The 16,692-nt window shown below is 41.2% G+C and overlaps 1 protein-coding gene across 1 annotated transcript in view; it reads right to left on the bottom strand.

The window, feature by feature from the left end:
- The window catches only part of LOC129862417 (voltage-dependent calcium channel subunit alpha-2/delta-1-like), a 123,884-nt gene that overhangs the window by 35,806 nt on the left and 71,386 nt on the right, over positions 1-16,692 (bottom strand). Inside the window, exons 8-17 of the mRNA XM_055934078.1 lie at positions 9,198-9,267; positions 8,974-9,024; positions 8,711-8,810; positions 4,503-4,661; positions 4,022-4,126; positions 3,286-3,364; positions 3,103-3,152; positions 2,734-2,823; positions 2,543-2,617; positions 2,319-2,399 (exon numbers count right to left, since the gene is read on the bottom strand). Of these exons, the coding sequence (XP_055790053.1) occupies positions 2,319-2,399; positions 2,543-2,617; positions 2,734-2,823; positions 3,103-3,152; positions 3,286-3,364; positions 4,022-4,126; positions 4,503-4,661; positions 8,711-8,810; positions 8,974-9,024; positions 9,198-9,267 (860 nt within the window). The remainder of the gene's footprint in view (positions 1-2,318; positions 2,400-2,542; positions 2,618-2,733; positions 2,824-3,102; positions 3,153-3,285; positions 3,365-4,021; positions 4,127-4,502; positions 4,662-8,710; positions 8,811-8,973; positions 9,025-9,197; positions 9,268-16,692) is intronic.

Genomic DNA, 16,692 nt, shown 5'->3' on the forward strand with positions numbered 1-16,692 from the left:
CGATGAACTTCACAGGGTGGTGAAAGTGCACAGTGATCTTGATGCTCAGTAGAGCTGAAAATGCGATGGAAACACATTGAACTTTAGATTTTTATTTGGTGCATGAAAACATATGTGAAAAAGTACATGTTGTGTGCATGTGCACTACATCAGCACACACTGGTTTTTATCTGCAACAAGTCAATTTGGTGGAAACACCACTGGTGGGAAATGGCATTCCTTATGCAGATTTTAGAATATTCGTATGAAAATTGGTCACCAGTTGGATGGGACCCTAGCTAGTGATGATGTTCTTTTTCATCCAGTCTGATTTTGTGCCTGGTCTCGTCCACTATGTTCTAACGAGTCCTGCGCAGCTTGTAGAAGGAAACAGAAACCATACGTGTCTCAGAGTCTTATCTTTCAGCGATGGGGTCATAATATTTTGTAGCTTAAACGGTTCAATAGAAAGAGACACATTTGTAGGTAGAAAACAGAAACAGTTCCGTTTATTACAACTTCTTCTAGGGGCTACTGGAGGTTACCGAGGTAACCCCGGCTCTATTATTTCAACGTTTCTCTCAAAACCCCTTTTTCAAATCAGGTGATCCCTAGTTTGGGAAACGCTGATGTAGCCTATTTTATAGCCATTCAGCAACGAAGAGGATCGATCTATGCTTCTCTCCTCTAATAGGCCTAGGCTTATTCGTTGTTGTTTTTTTTAAATGCTCAAAATAAGTTTCAAACTATATTGCTGCTCGTTTAAGAGCTGTGAGGGGGAAGAGATAAGCCAGTGGAGTTGCCAGCAGAGATGCGTGAATTGCTCAAGAACGGAACAGTGACGTAAACAGAGAGTTGTGCAAGTTAGAAGTTAATATAGCTATATATTATAGGCCAGCTAAAGTGAATCTAGGCGGCCACCTGTGCTATAGGCAACCCTAAAAGAAAGAGACAAAAAACTCTCCGCCTATTTAGATAAAGCACTCAAATAAAATACATAACCTCCCACTGCTTCATTAAAATGCATCTGATCATTAGGCTATAGACAGGTTACGTGCTTCTATTTTCTAATGGCTGTCAATTTCATCTTCATATAGCCTATATCACAGCTGCCTATATCTCCCCCTTAAAACGTTCCTTGTCAATTTATAAAATCAGCTACATTGATTTTGCATTATCCTACAGTGGAGGCTAGTTTTTGATACCCTACAGTGGAGGCTAGTTTTTGATATCCTACAGTGGAGGCTAGTTTTTGATACCCTACAGTGGAGGCTAGTTTTTGATATCCTACAGTGGAGGCTAGTTTTTGATACCCTACAGTGGAGGCTAGTTTTTGATATCCTACAGTGGAGGCGAGTTTTTGATATCCTACAGTGGAGGCGAGTTTTTGATATCCTACAGTGGAGGCGAGTTTTTGATATCCTACAGTGGAGGCTAGTTTTTGATATCCTACAGTGGAGGCTAGTTTTTGATATCCTACAGTGGAGGCTAGTTTTTGATATCCTACAGTGGAGGCTAGTTTTGATATCCTACAGTGGAGGCTAGTTTTTGATATCCTACAGTGGAGGCTAGTTTTTGATATCCTACAGTGGAGGCTAGTTTTTGATATCCTACAGTGGAGGCTAGTTTTTGATATCCTACAGTGGAGGCTAGTTTTTGATACCCTACAGTGGAGGCTAGTTTTTGATATCCTACAGTGGAGGCTAGTTTTGATATCCTACAGTGGAGGCTAGTTTTTGATATCCTACAGTGGAGGCTAGTTTTTGATATCCTACAGTGGAGGGTAGTTTTTGATATCCTACAGTGGAGGCTAGTTTTTGATACCCTACAGTGGAGGCTAGTTTTTGATACCCTACAGTGGAGGCTAGTTTTTGATATCCTACAGTGGAGGCTAGTTTTTGATATCCTACAGTGGAGGCTAGTTTTTGATATCCTACAGTGGAGGCTAGTTTTTGATATCCTACAGAAAGGATTTGAAGCTAAGGCAAGTTTTTTACTACGTGTTTTGGGAAAGAAGAAATGTGATTTGCTTATGTGTCTGAGTGAGATATGCTTCAGGTGGCTTTGATTGATGGGTCCTTTTAGATGTGTGTGTGTGTGCGTATAAGTTCACTAATTCTCTATGTCCATTCAGAAAGTTTCCTAAAATAGGCCAAGCCTGTCTGGAGGGAAAAGCGAATCAGACTTGTTGTGAATGGTTTTAGTGTGTCCAAAACCGAATCTGTATTTTTTCGGCATTTGGACGAAAAGATCAAAAGTTGGTGAGAAAAGGCCTTAACATTGAGACTGAAGTAGGAGAATAAGGACTGTTCTGGTGTGTTAGTGTGTGTGTCACTCACAGTGTAGCGTGGTGTGAGCTTCTTGATGTCATCTAGTGACACGTCAATCCCCATCACCCCGAGGATCAACTGGTTCTGAATCTGAGAGGGAAAGATGCAGGGAGTTCAACATGTTCATTTACAATTGAATAGTAAGAGTTGTGTTGACTTAGAGGCTAATGCTGGGATGGGATTATGTTAAGAAAGAATTGGTGTGTGTGTGCCTGCTTGCGTGTGTGGATTACCTCTAAACCCGATTCATCTTTATACTTGGTCTTGTTGAAGACAGGTAGGGTTCCTGTGATGACCAGACCTAGCTCCTAACACATACAGACAAAGAAAGCTAAATGTAAGTCATCGTTATTGGGTTTCAGAAACCTCCAGCGTGGAGGTAGATTTTGGTGAGGTGCATTGTGGGATAGAAGTGATGTGATACCAGAGCATCAAGGTAGACATTAGTCCACTGGACCTGCTTGGCCAGCTGGTCAGCTAGAACCATGGGTCTGCCCAGGACATCCAGGTACTCCTACAACACACAAATACACTGCTTTGAATACAATTTAGTCATTTAGCACAAGCTCTTATCCAGAGCGACATACAGGAGCAAATTGGGTTAAATGCCTTGCTCAAGGGCACATCGACAGATTTTTCACCTAGTCAGCTTTCGGTTACTGGCCCAACATTCTTAATCGCTATGCTACCTGCCGCCGGATACACACGTTTAAGACAAAGTCAACCACATACACATCGGTAATAGATTAAACACACACACAAACACAAGTTCATGCAGAATGCTTATTATCACCTGAGTGTTGATGCGTATGGCTCCAATAGAGGGAATCTCATAGAAGTATCCTGGGAGAAACAGACAATGGACTAAGATCAGAACATTAGCTATCTACATAAGCAGACCCAACATGGAAACTCAAGCGATACACAGAACTACCCGTGCTTAATGTTTAGCACAAACAAACAACATGGTATCTACCTTTATTAGCGCAGGCCATCCACTGGACTGGACCTTTATCATAGTTGTGTTGACCCACTGAGAAGGTGAAGATACGCACCTAGAACACAGAGCCGTGTGTATCTGTTAAAGACACATCCACATAGAACTGGAAGGTGTGTGATTGAAGTTAAAAACTATATTTAGGTACTGTGTCTGAGAGGCTATTATGGGCCATAGAATATCAACTCTACCTATTGGGAAGGACTACTGTTACAGTGTTCACAGGGATTGGTTTGTGAAGGGCTGAGGATGGTGTTACCATGTTCTCTCTACCTCCCATCCTCACAGTCTCCTTTCATGTGCTGAGCAGAAAGAGCAGCTTTGGCAGAGTTATCATCACACACTTCATATCTGCTAGAGAGGATGACTGACAGTAACGGAGACTGATCTGTCTGTGTGTGTGTGTGTGTGTGTGTGTGTGTGTGTGTGTGTGTGTGTGTGTGTGTGTGTGTGTGTGTGTGTGTGTGTGTGTGTGTGTGTGTGTGTGTGTGTGTGTGTGTGTGTGTGTGTGTGTGTGTGTGTGTGGGGGGGTTAGTGTAGTGATTATCTGGCCTCCACCTGTATAAACCATAGGATCAGCACACATAATACTTCCTCAACATCCAAGCAAGCCATCACTCTGTTTCCCTTCATCATTCAGACCTGCTTTCCATATTTACTACTATGGGTCGCCGACTAGGTGGATTATACATTGTAGTGTGTGTTGAAACTGTACCTTCTTGTCAGCGTTGTATTTCTGCAGTATGGCCGACGCTCTCTCCTCTCCTCCATCAGTGAACAGCATGATGATCTTGTTACAGTTGGCTCTAGTGATGTTAGTCTGCACAGAGAAACCACGCCATATAGAGAACATGGGTTGCCAATCCTAACACACCTGATTGTGCTTAGGAAGGTACTACTGAGTAGCTGATGACTAAAATCAGGGTAGTAAAAGACTGGAGTAAAATCCTACACACCCAGGAGCTTGTTGCTCACTGGGCTAGAAAGTAGAGATATACCCGCTATAACCAGCAGAGGGCAGTGTCTCATCATAATCTACCATAAGACAAAGAGCAGAGCTCACAAGTGACACTTTGTACATTTTACATGAAGTATGTTCCTGAAACTTCAATGTAAATCTGCTGGAGCAAGGGATGTCATTATACATACGTGTAACAACTGTGTTATACTTCTAAACAGAGCATAGGGGCTCTTACTGCATAGAGCTGTTCGAAGGCAAACTCAAATCCCTTGGTGTAGTTGGTGATGCCTTTAGCAGAGACGTTCTGAACAGCATCCTTCAGGATCTTCTTATTCCTCACGTTGGCCTGGACCAGGTGGTCAAAACACGCTGTGTTATTCACCCTGGTGTTGAACTGGTAGAGGGAGACAGATAGAGGTTAGACATTTACGCACGCGCGCACACACACACCTGGCCATGACTACTATCATGCAGTGGTAAACAGACACATTCATCAAGTGTTGCGAGTTACTCTGCATCCTCTCAACTTCATGATCTGGTACCATGGAAACAAGACTCCCTCTACTAGCACACTCTCATTAGAGTGGAAATAACACACACACACACACACACACACACACACACACACACACACACACACACACACACACACACACACACACACACACACACACACACACACACACACACACACACACACACACACACCTTGGCAGCCAAATCAACAGATGCTCCAGATTGAGTGCTCTGAGACCTGAGTAGAGGTATTGTACCTGTTAGAACGGGGGAGGCTACAGATATAAGACATACTTACTGACACACACCAAAACACTATTACTGTTTTGATTCCAGTAATAATATTATGCAGAGAGAATAGCCATGGTACTTGGCTGTGGCTGTATTGTCTTTCTAAACAATGCTGCAACCTATCGATCTGAACCAATCAATATGCCTGTTAATCAGTGAATGGGGACAGCAGATACATGCATCCATGGAGACTAGCAGAATCTGACTGGGTATGTGCATGCATGTGTGTTTGTGTGTGTGTGTGTGTGCGCGCATGTATCTGCATTCGTGTGACAACATTGATGTTTCTAACTGAGTGACAGAGACGCCACTTAGACTGGAAGGCAATTTCAAGGCTTCACTTGCCTGACATGAAGACTGAGCTTAGGAGACAGCATGGACACACACACACACACACACACACACACCACAATGTGCTCTTTAATCACCTAATCTATTAAAAGGAGAAGAGAGTAGGGTGAGAAGAAGGGTGGGAGGAAGAGAAAGAGGAAGTAAGAGGAAGAATGGAGGAAGGGAGAGGATGAGAGAGAGGAGGTGTGTAAATGAGAAAGTATTTCTCCTCCATATATGTCTAATTAATTCATGCTAGGAGATACTTCATAGCCTTATCCAGTGCATGAGACAATTTAGTGGGCATGCTAAGTATTCATGTAAATGTGAACATTTCCATGGGTAGTTTATCCGAGACTTTAGCTGCGCTCAATTGAGATTGTGTGGCAGAATGGAACCAATGGAATAGTCCCAAAAGTGCAAACATGCCCATCTGGCACTCCAAGAGAGCGTCTGCTAAATGACAAAAATGTACATATACAGTACCAGTCAAAAGTTTGGACACCTACTCATTTAAGGGTTTTTCTTTATTTTTACTATTTTCTACATTGTAAAATAATAGTGAAGACATCAAAACTATGAAATAACACATATGGAGTCATGTAGTAACCAAAAAAGTGTTAAATAAATCTAACAAAATATATTTTATATTTGAGATTCTTCAAAGTAGCCACCATTTGCCTTGACAGCTTTGCACACTCTTGGCAATCTCTCAACCAGACTCTCCCCCCACATCTCCACCCCCTTTCCTATATTTACAGACCAAAAATAGAAACACAACATGAAACAATATTTCTTATATAAGTTCATATAAGGAAATCAGTCAATGTAATTACTTCATTAGACCCTAATCTATGGATTTCACATGATATGCATATGTTGGTCACAGATACTTTTTAAAAAGTACGGGCGTGGGTCAGAAAATCAGTCAGTATCTTGCAACATGGGGCCAGGCATTATCATGCTGAAACATGAGGTGATGTGCATTCAAATTGCCATCGTTAAAATGCAATTGTGTTCGTTGTCCGTAGCTTATGACTGCCCATACTATAACCCCACCACCACCATGGGGCACTCTGTTCACAACGTAGACATCAGAAAACCGCTCGCCCAAACGAGGCCATACACGCTGTCTGCCATCTGCCTGATACAGTTGAAACAGGGATTCATCCGTGAAGAGCACACTTCTCCAGCGTGCCAGTGGCCATCGAAGGTGAGCATTTGTCCATTAAAGTCGGTGATGACGCCGAACTGCAGTCAGGTCAAAACTCTGGTGAGGACGACAAGCACGCAGATGAGCTTCCCTTAGAAGGGTTCTGACAGTTTGTGCAGAAGTTCTTTGGTTGTGCAAACCCATAGTTTCATCAGATGTCTGGGTGGCTGGTCTTTGACGATCCCGCAGGTGAAGAAGCCGGATGTGGAGGTCCTGGGCTGACATGGGTACACGTGGTCTGCGGTTGTGAGGCCGGTTGGACGTACTGCCAAATTCTCTAAAACGACATTGGAGCCGGCTTATGGTTGAGAAGTGAACATTCAATCCTCTGGCAACATCTCTGCTGGACATCCATGCAGTCAGCATGCCTATTGCACGTCCTTCAAAACTTGAGACATCTGTGGCATTGTGTTGTGTGACAAAAAAGTGAAAGTGGCCTTTTATTGTCCCTAGCACAAGGTGCACCTGTGTAATGATCATGCTGTTTAATCAGCTTCTTGATATGCCACACGTGTCAGGTGGATGGATTATCTTGGCAAAGGAGAAATGCTCACTAACAGGGATGTAATACATTTTTGCACAACATTTGAGAGAAATAGGCTTTTTGTGCATATGGAACATTTCTGGGATCTTTTATTTCAGCTCATGAAACATGGGACCAACACTTTACATGTTGCGTTTATAGTTTTGTTCAGTATACAGAATATACACTGTATAATATTGTATGTCCATTATGAATGTGTTTCAGTGTTTTTGTATGTAATTCCCTTGTTCCCCTTGTGATCTTATTAGCTGAGTCCCAGTGAGTGTGTGTGTGTGTCTGTGTCTGTGTGTGTGTGTGTGTGCGTGTGTGAGAGAGAGAGAGATGGGTTGTATTTGGATTACAGATTACACTGAGCAGAGAGCTAATCTCTAGTCCCTAATTCCAGTACAGCTTCCCTGTTCACTTAGGCCACAGGACTGCCTATCTGCAAATGGCTAGCTAACAACACTGAACTGGCAAGAGAAAAGAGCTGAACACACACACTAAGACAAAGATATCTGTATTAGTCTGACAACCCAATAACGTTAGGGGTGTGTGTGTGTCCAAATGTCAGTTTAGTCCCTAGGCTGCTGTTAATGAACAAGGATTCATTGGTAATATTAGAGATGAATGAATTAGTGTCAGGTTATAATACCCACAGGACAGAGGACAGGAGGATGGTGTGTGTGTGTGTGTGTGTGTGTGTGTGTGTGTGTGTGTGTGTGTGTGTGTGTGTGTGTGTGTGTGTGTGTGTGTGTGTGTGTGTGTGTGTGTGTGTGTGTGTGTGTGTGTGTGTGTGTGTGTGTGTGAGCACGCGCTCATGATGTGGTACTAGGAGGACACCATCTGTACCAGTTGATTTAAGGTAATCCAATAACAGATAATGAAAACACATCATTGAACGGCGGGACTGTGAGGGGACCCACACAGACACACTGTAACACACACATTATTTTTGTTGTTGTATTGTTTGTATATCTTTGTATAACAAATGTGTGTGACTGTTCTTGTCTATCAGTGCTTTGTTACTTGTCATGTTGTGTGTTTTTTGTGGACTCCAGGAAGAATAGCTGATGCTTCTGAAAAAGCTAATGGGGATCCAAATCAACAATACTCCAGCCTTACATCACCACAGTGTTGGAGACCACAACTGGTTTCTCAGTGTGTATGTAAACACAACTGTAGAATGCCTTACTGTAGACATGGTGCAGTAACGTATTAGTGGTGTTGTCAACCATTGGGTTCAACCAGGGTTCTATTGTTCTCTAGTTGATTCTAGTTGATTGTAATCGAAGTTCATCTTTGAGAGATAAAGAGAGAGAGGAAAGAGAGTGATGGATAAGTATTTCACATGGTTCTCTGAGTAGCACTCTTGGGCTGGTGTACTGAGTGGTCCTGTGAGTACTGGGTAGTTTGATCCCACACTGGGTAGTTGTGATTGAGCAGAGGGCATTTCATTACTGGCCTGTTTTAAAGAAAGAGCCCGACAATGGAGAAATCTATATTTCATTACTTCTCAACCACCCCCATCTCTCTCTCTCTATGAATGAATGAATGTATATATACTTACATAGACCACGTTGACATAGTCATCATCAGACAGAGTCTCCAGCATCTCACCGACAGAGGTCCTGATCAGCTTCAGAGTCAGACCAGACACACTGCCACTCCTATTGAGACATGGACAGTTTCATTCAAACCACAGAATAAGACTTACGGTCAGCCAGACAACAGGGCGGTACAGTACTCTGGTATACTGTACTATGTTTAGATAGTAGGGTATAGTGTTACTGTGAGTTAGTGTAATAGTGAAGTGTGTGTGTTGTGACTCACGCGTCCACTAGGATCAGCATGTCCTTGGGTGAGGCAGCTCCCTGAATGTACCTTCACACAGCACATACACACAGAGGTTATACACATACTCACAGTACACACATAGGTTATAAACACAGTGCATACAATGGTTATGAACTCTTATACACATGTATTGTGAATAGAGAATCTGGTTTCTGGTGTGCATGCATGCGTGTGAGAGAGAGAGAAAAGAGGTTCCTCACCAGGGTCTCCTGCGTACGTCGTACAGGTCGATCTTACTGGGGGTCTTCCGAGCATCCATCCACGGAGAGGCTGGAGAGGACACAGAGTCTGGGTTAACAACAATACTGTACTGTGAAACTGGTTAGAATCCCTACAATACACAGTTTACTATCCAAACTTATATACCCTTAAATACCCTATTTGAAACTGAAACCATGGAAAAAATAGTTGCTGAATATTATCCTCATCTTCAGTTAACCATCCAAACATTAAAGTATGTTTTACTTTTGATAGGAGTAAATTACAATAGTATGAAATATATGCATTTGTGACAATGTGACTCTTCAATTAAGTCTAAGAAAGGTTGTTGTTTCATCACGCCTATATGATACACCCACCTGCCTATATGATACACCCACCTGCCTATATGATACACCCACCTGCCTATATGATACACCCACCTGCCTATATGATACACCCACCTGCCTATATGATACACCCACCTGCCTATATGATACACCCATCTGCCTATATGATACACCCACCTGCCTATATGATACACCCACCTGCCTATATGATACACCCACCTGCCTATATGATACACCCACCTGCCTATATGATACACCCACCTGCCTATATGATACACCCATCTGCCTATATGATACACCCACCTGCCTATATGATACACCCACCTGCCTATATGATACACCCACCTGCCTATATGATACACCCACCTGCCTATATGATACACCCATCTGCCTATATGATACACCCACCTGCCTATATGATACACCCATCTGCCTATATGATACACCCACTTCACCAGTATGAAGTAGAGTTCAGAAACAACCACTATCACAGACTTCCTTTTGAATGCATACGGTCTAGCTCCTATCTAGGTTAATGCTTTAAGTATATTAAATATAGAAACAATGGAAGAATCGTTATATGCTTACAGTATAAACAAACTACTAGAAACTAGGATACAGTAATTTTTTTAATTGAATATTTAAAACATACAATATACTTGCAGTGAAGCCGCTCAACAACTACATCACATTAGTTATTTAACAGACTCCCATCCAGAGCGACACACAGAAGCAACCAGGGTCAACGCTCTGCTCAAGGGCACGTCGACAGATCTCCCACAAGGTCAAAAACGGGGACCCGAACCAGCGATACATCAGCCACCAGCCCAAGCTCCCAACCGCCAGGCCACCAGCCCTCCAATTTCACCCCCCCACAGTTCCCCATTTCCCCTGATTAGTATGTTATATATGTGCCCTCTGTTCCCTCTGTCTTTGCCGGTTATTGTTCCCATGTCCGTTAGTGGTGTGAGTACCTATGCGTTGGTGCTGTGCTGTGTGCTATATATATAGTGTATTACGGGTATTGTCCCGTGTCGTTCAACAAGGTTTACCCTCACTCTTTTGTTTGGGTACAGCCAAGTGTTGTTGTATACGTGTTTGTTTTGGGTGTATTAAAAACCCCTTCTGTGTATTCCTGCGCCTGTCTCCAAATCCTTTATACCAGCGTGACAAATGTTCTCTTTTTCATCTCATCCTCACCCACTGAAGTACAATTACTGCAAGGAATTCTTTCCAAATAATAAAAAATGGAAAATTAACAAATGTACAGAAAGATCAGTGTGAAGGCCAAATTACAGAGGAATAACGTTTTGAGGCTATTAAAACTTCTTCAGGATTGGTGGGTCCACTGCGGGACGTTGAGCTAGCTTAGGCTAATGCGATTATCATGAGGTTGTAAGTAACAAAACATTTCCCAGGACATAGACATATCTGATATTGTCAGAAAGCTTAAATTCTTGTTACTCTAACTGCACTGTCCAATTTACAGTAGCTATTTCGGTGAAAGAATACCATAGTATTGTTTGAGGAGAGTGCACAGTTTTGAAGATGAAAATGTATTAATAAACAAATCGGGCAGTCTTCATACAAAATTTTGAACAGAAATGCAATGGTTCACTGGATCAGTCTAAAACTTTGCGCACACACTGCTGCCATCTAGTTGCCAAAATCTATATTGCACCTGGGCTGGAATAATACATGATGTCCTTTCTCTTGCATTTCAAAGGTGATGGTACCAAAAAAATATTTAAGCTCCATTGTTAGCTTGTTTTAACTAATCCTATAGAAATGGTAGTCTGTCAGGTACAAAGTGGAAAGGTCTGACTTCACTATTATTAAAACAAGATGGCAATAATAAAGGTCCAGTCTATCTTAAAACTTGTTTGGGATAGGGGCCAGCATTTTCACTTTTGGATGAATAGCATGCCCAGAGTGAACTGTCTCCTACTCAGTCCCAGATGCTAATATACGCATATTATTACTGGTTTTGGATAGAAAACACTCTGAAGTTTCTAAAACTGTTTGAATGATGTCTGTGAGTATAACAGAACTCATATGGCAGGCAAAAACCTGAGAAAAAATTCAAACAGGAAGTGGGAAATCTGAGGTTTGTAGTTTTTGAACACACCCCTATCGAATACACAGTGGGATATGGGTTCCACTAGATGGCAACAGTCTTTAGAACGTGGTTTCAGGCTTCTCATGTTTAAGGGGTGCCGGATGGGAGATTTATGAGTAAGGGGTCTGCCTACAGCCTCGTTCTCAGTCACGCGCTTTCACTTGAGAGGTTGCTCTCGTTCCAGTGCATTTCTACAGACAATGGAATTCTCCGGTTGGAACATTATTGCATTTTTCTGATAAAAACATCCTAAAGATTGATTCTATACTTAGTTTGACAAGTATCTTCGACCTGTAATATAACTTTTTGAACGTTTCGTCCGAATGGACCAGATCGCGCTTTTGGATTGTTTACCAAACGCCCTAACAAAAGAAGCTATTGGACATAAATGATGAACATTATCGAACAAAACAAGCATTTATTGTGGAACTGCGATTCCTGGGAGTGCATTCTGATGAAGATCATCAAAGGTAAGTGAATATTTCTAATGCTATTTATGAATAATGTTGACTACCCAACATGGCGGATATTTCTCTGGCTGGTTTGGGCTCTGAGCGCCGTTGTCAGATTATGCTTTTTCCGTAAAGTTTTTTTGAAATCTGACACAGTGGTTACATTAAGGAGAAGTGTATCTAAAGTTTCATGTATAATAGCTGCCTTTTCATCAACATTTATTATGAGTATTTCTGTGAATTCATGTGGCTCTCTGCAATATCACTGCATGTTTTGGAACTACTGAATCTAACACGCCAATGTAAAATAAGATGTTTGGATATATATATGAACTTTAGCGAAGAAAACATACATGTATTGTGTAACATGAAGTCCTATGAGTGTCATCTGATGAAGATCATCAAAGGTTAGTGATTCATTTTATCTCTATTTGTGCTTTTTGTGACTCCTCTCTTTGGCGGGAAAAATGGCTGGGTTTATCTGTGACTTGGTGGTGACCTAACATAATCGTTTGTGGAGCTTTCGCTGTAAAGCATTTTTGAAATCAGACACTGTGGCTGGATTAACGAGAATTTTATCTTTAAAATGGTGCCTAATACTTTTATGTTTGAGAAATTTGATTTATGAGATTTCTGTTAATTTGTATTTGGCACCCTGCAATTTTACTGGCTGTTGGCGAGCGGAACCCCAGTCCTAGACAGGTTAAAAACTGGAGGCCTCTTACACTTCAATCTTGTGATGCAAAAATATTAGCGAAATGCATAGCACTCAGAAATAAAAAGGATTTCCTAGCTATTGTTCATCCTGATCAGACAGTTTTTTTTACATGGATGATACATTGGAGATAATATGACAACTACTAGAAATAATAGAACATCATAAAACATCTAAGAAGCCAGGCATGGTATTTATAGCGGATTTTGAAAAGGCCTTTGATAAAGTAAGACTGGATTTTATTTGTAAATGCCTGGAGTTTTTCAATTTCGGTCATTCTCTTATGAAATGGGTAAAGGTAATGTATAGCAACCCCAGGTGTATAATAGTAAATAGCGGCTATTTCTCAGAGAGTTTTGAATTGTCAAGAGGAGTTAAACAAGGTGTCCGCTGTCACCATAATTATTTATTTTGGCCATCGAAATGCTAGCTATTAAAATCAGATCAAATAACAACATTAGAGGATTAGAAATCCATGGAAAACATTTTTTACGCGGAGTGGAACAGGGGAACAATAGAGCAGATTCAGACAAGGAGACTGGGATGAAGTAACCAAGTATTTATTGAAACACAGGGTAGAGATGGAGTGCAGGTCAGGGGAAGCATGGGCGGGTTGCTGGAAACCAGGTGAGGAGGCTGAGGCTGGAGCGAGAGGGGTTGAGACAGGGTAAGCAGGTCCGGAGGGGAATCCAATGGAGTAGTAGAGTGGGGAATCCAGGACAGTGTAGCAGGATGATGAGACATGGGACTGGAGACAGGGACCATAGTCAGAGCGGGGAGAATGAGCAGAGATTACGATCTGGCAGCGTGGAAGTGGCAGGGCTGAGTATTAGTATTATGGAACAGGTTGCAGCTGGTTGGGATCTACTCTGACTCCAGCACACCTGTCTCCGCACACGCACACACACACACACACACACACACACACACACACACACACACACACACACACACACACACACACACACACACACACACACACACACACACACACACACACACACACACACACACACACACACACACACACAGAGGGAAAAGGCACTGGGGGAGGCGGCAGGTCAAGGAGACACCGGAAAACCGGAAGAGCAGTAGAGGGCGTTGCAGGAGTAGATGTGACAGGCTTAAAACAAAGGTGTCCATGTATGCCGATGACAAGTTTTATATTAGGTCCACAAGCTAGATCCCTGCAATGTCTCATTGAAGATCTAGATAACTTTTATGGACCTAATTATGATGAATTATTATGTACAATATTACGTATTGGATCTTTAAAAAATACAACTTTTACATTACCCTGCAGTTTACCTATATAATGGGCTGAAGGTTAAGTAGACATACTTGGTATTCATATCACAAAACATATACATGAGTTCTCCACAATGAAACTTGTAAAAATAGACAAGATCCTGCAACCATGGAGAGGTAAACATCTGTCTACTTATGGGAAAATTTTTCTAATTAACTCCATAGTCATATCTCAGTTTATTCACTTACTTATGGAGCTGCCTACTCCTGATGATTCGTTTTTCAAATCATATGAGCAAAAAATATTTAGCTTTATCTGGGACGCTAAACCAGAGAAGATAAAGCGTGCCTATCTATATAATGAATATAAATTGGGTGGGTTGAATTATTACATATAAAAACACTAAAACGCTCAATAAAAGCTTCACTTATTGAAAAGTTTGACTTGAACCCTAAATTATTCTCAAGTAGATTACTAAGAAAAGCTCATCCATTGTTTAAAAATTGCCTTTTGCCTTTGTGCAGATTGCCATGTTTCATTTTTGATTAATTGAAAATTAATGATTAATTAAACAAGTATTGCAGAGCTGGCTACAATTTCAATTTCACCCCCCTGAAAAGATAGAACAAATAATACAACCAATATTATGGCTGAACTCAAATATGTTGGTTAATAAAATACCTGCATTTATGGGAAAGATGTTTGAAAAGGGTATTTTGTTTTTAAATGATATTGTAAATTTGAATGGTAGAGTTAAGTCTTTCATGGAGTTATCAGAATTGTACGGGAAGGTGTGCTCAATCCAAAATTATAAGCAATTGATTATAGTGACACCTAAAAAATGGAGGAGGCAGGTGGCAGCGGGAGGAGGTACTGTAGGGAACTGGTCTGTCTGCCCAATATAAAGGATCAAAACTGCCAGAGGAATAAAAATAGCATAAATAGGAAAGTATACCAGTTTCATTTCAGGACCAGGATGTTGACAGCTGTGCCATACAGATTGCAAAATAGTTGGGAATTATTTTCCACCATAATTTGCAAATAAATTCATTAAAAATCCTACAATGTGATTTTCTGGATTTTTTTTCTCATTTTGTCTGTCATAGTTGAAGTGTACCTATGATGACAATTACAGGCCTCTCTCATCTTTTTAAGTGGGAGAACTTGCACAATTGGTGGCTGACTAAATACTTTTTTGCCCCACTGTATATGGTGCGTAGAAATCTGAAGAGGGTGGCCAGCAGAGATAGGTGGGAGGGGCTAAGGGAAGCTGAGGGTTGGGACGTGGAATTGGAGACAAGTGGAAGTGGAGTTGTTGGGCGGGGGATAGAATGACGGTCAAAGATAAAAGTAAGAAAAATGAAAACATAACAAAAAGTAAGTTTGAATGACACTGATAGACTATGTTGTTACAGCTAATGTCAGTTTGCCTGAGGCTGATGCAGTGCAGGTGTTTGTAGACATGCATATACAGTGGCAAGAAACAGTATGTGAACCCTTTGGAATTACCTGAACTTCTGCATAAATTGGTCATAAAATGTAATCTGATCTTCATCTAAGTCACAACAATAGTGCTGATCTTTTTTCTCTCCACACAGTGTTGTGTGTTCAACTCAACTTTAGTTTCATCTGTCCACAGAATATTTTGCCAGTAGTGCTGTGGAACATCCAGATGCTCTTTTGAGAACTTCAGACGTGCAGCAATGTTTTTTTTGGACAGCAGTGGCTTCTTCCGTGGTGTCCTCCCATGAACATCAATCTTGTTTAGTGTTTTACGTATCGTAGACTCGTCAACAGAGATGTTAGCATGTTCCAGAGATTTCTGTAAGTCTTTAGCTGACACTCTAAGATTCTTCTTAACCTCATTGAGCATTCTGCGCAGTGTTCTTGCAGTCATCTTTGCAGGATGGCAACTCCTAGGGAGAGTAGCAACAGTGCTAAACTTTCTCCATTTATAGACAATTTGTCTAACAGTGGACTGATGAACATCAAGGCTTTTAGAGATACTTTTGTAACCCTTTCCAGCTTTATGCAAGTCAACAATTCTTAATCTTGGGTCTTCTGAGATCTCTTTTGTTCGAGGAATGGTTCACATCAGGCAATGCTTCTTGTGAATAGCAAACTCAAATTTTGTGAGTGTTTTTTTATAAGGCAGTAACCAACATCTCCAATCTCGTCTCAATGACTGTACTCCAGATTAGCTGACTCCTGACTCCAATTAGCTTTTGGAGAAGTCATTAGCCTAGGGGTTCACATACTTTTTCCAACCTACACTGTGAATGTTTCAATATAGACAAGAAACATACAGTAATGTGTGTGTTATTAGTTTAAGCAGACTGTGTTTGTCTGTTGCTGTGACTTAGATGAAGGTCAGATCAAATTTTATAACCAATTTATGCAGAAATACAGATAATTCCAAAGGGTTCACATACTTTTTATTTTCACTGTACACACACTTTCATTCAAATGCATACATGTGTACATACACAGACACTCACACATGTAAATAGTGCCATACATGCACTAAAACATATTCAGTTGGCCTTACTGTTACGATTTTTGTTGTCCTTTGTCTTTCTCTTGTGTTCATTTTGCTGTTTGTTGGTGCATGG

The sequence above is a fragment of the Salvelinus fontinalis genome, chromosome 9, assembly GCF_029448725.1.
Source record: "Salvelinus fontinalis isolate EN_2023a chromosome 9, ASM2944872v1, whole genome shotgun sequence".
NCBI classification, from domain to species: Eukaryota; Metazoa; Chordata; class Actinopteri; order Salmoniformes; family Salmonidae; genus Salvelinus; species Salvelinus fontinalis.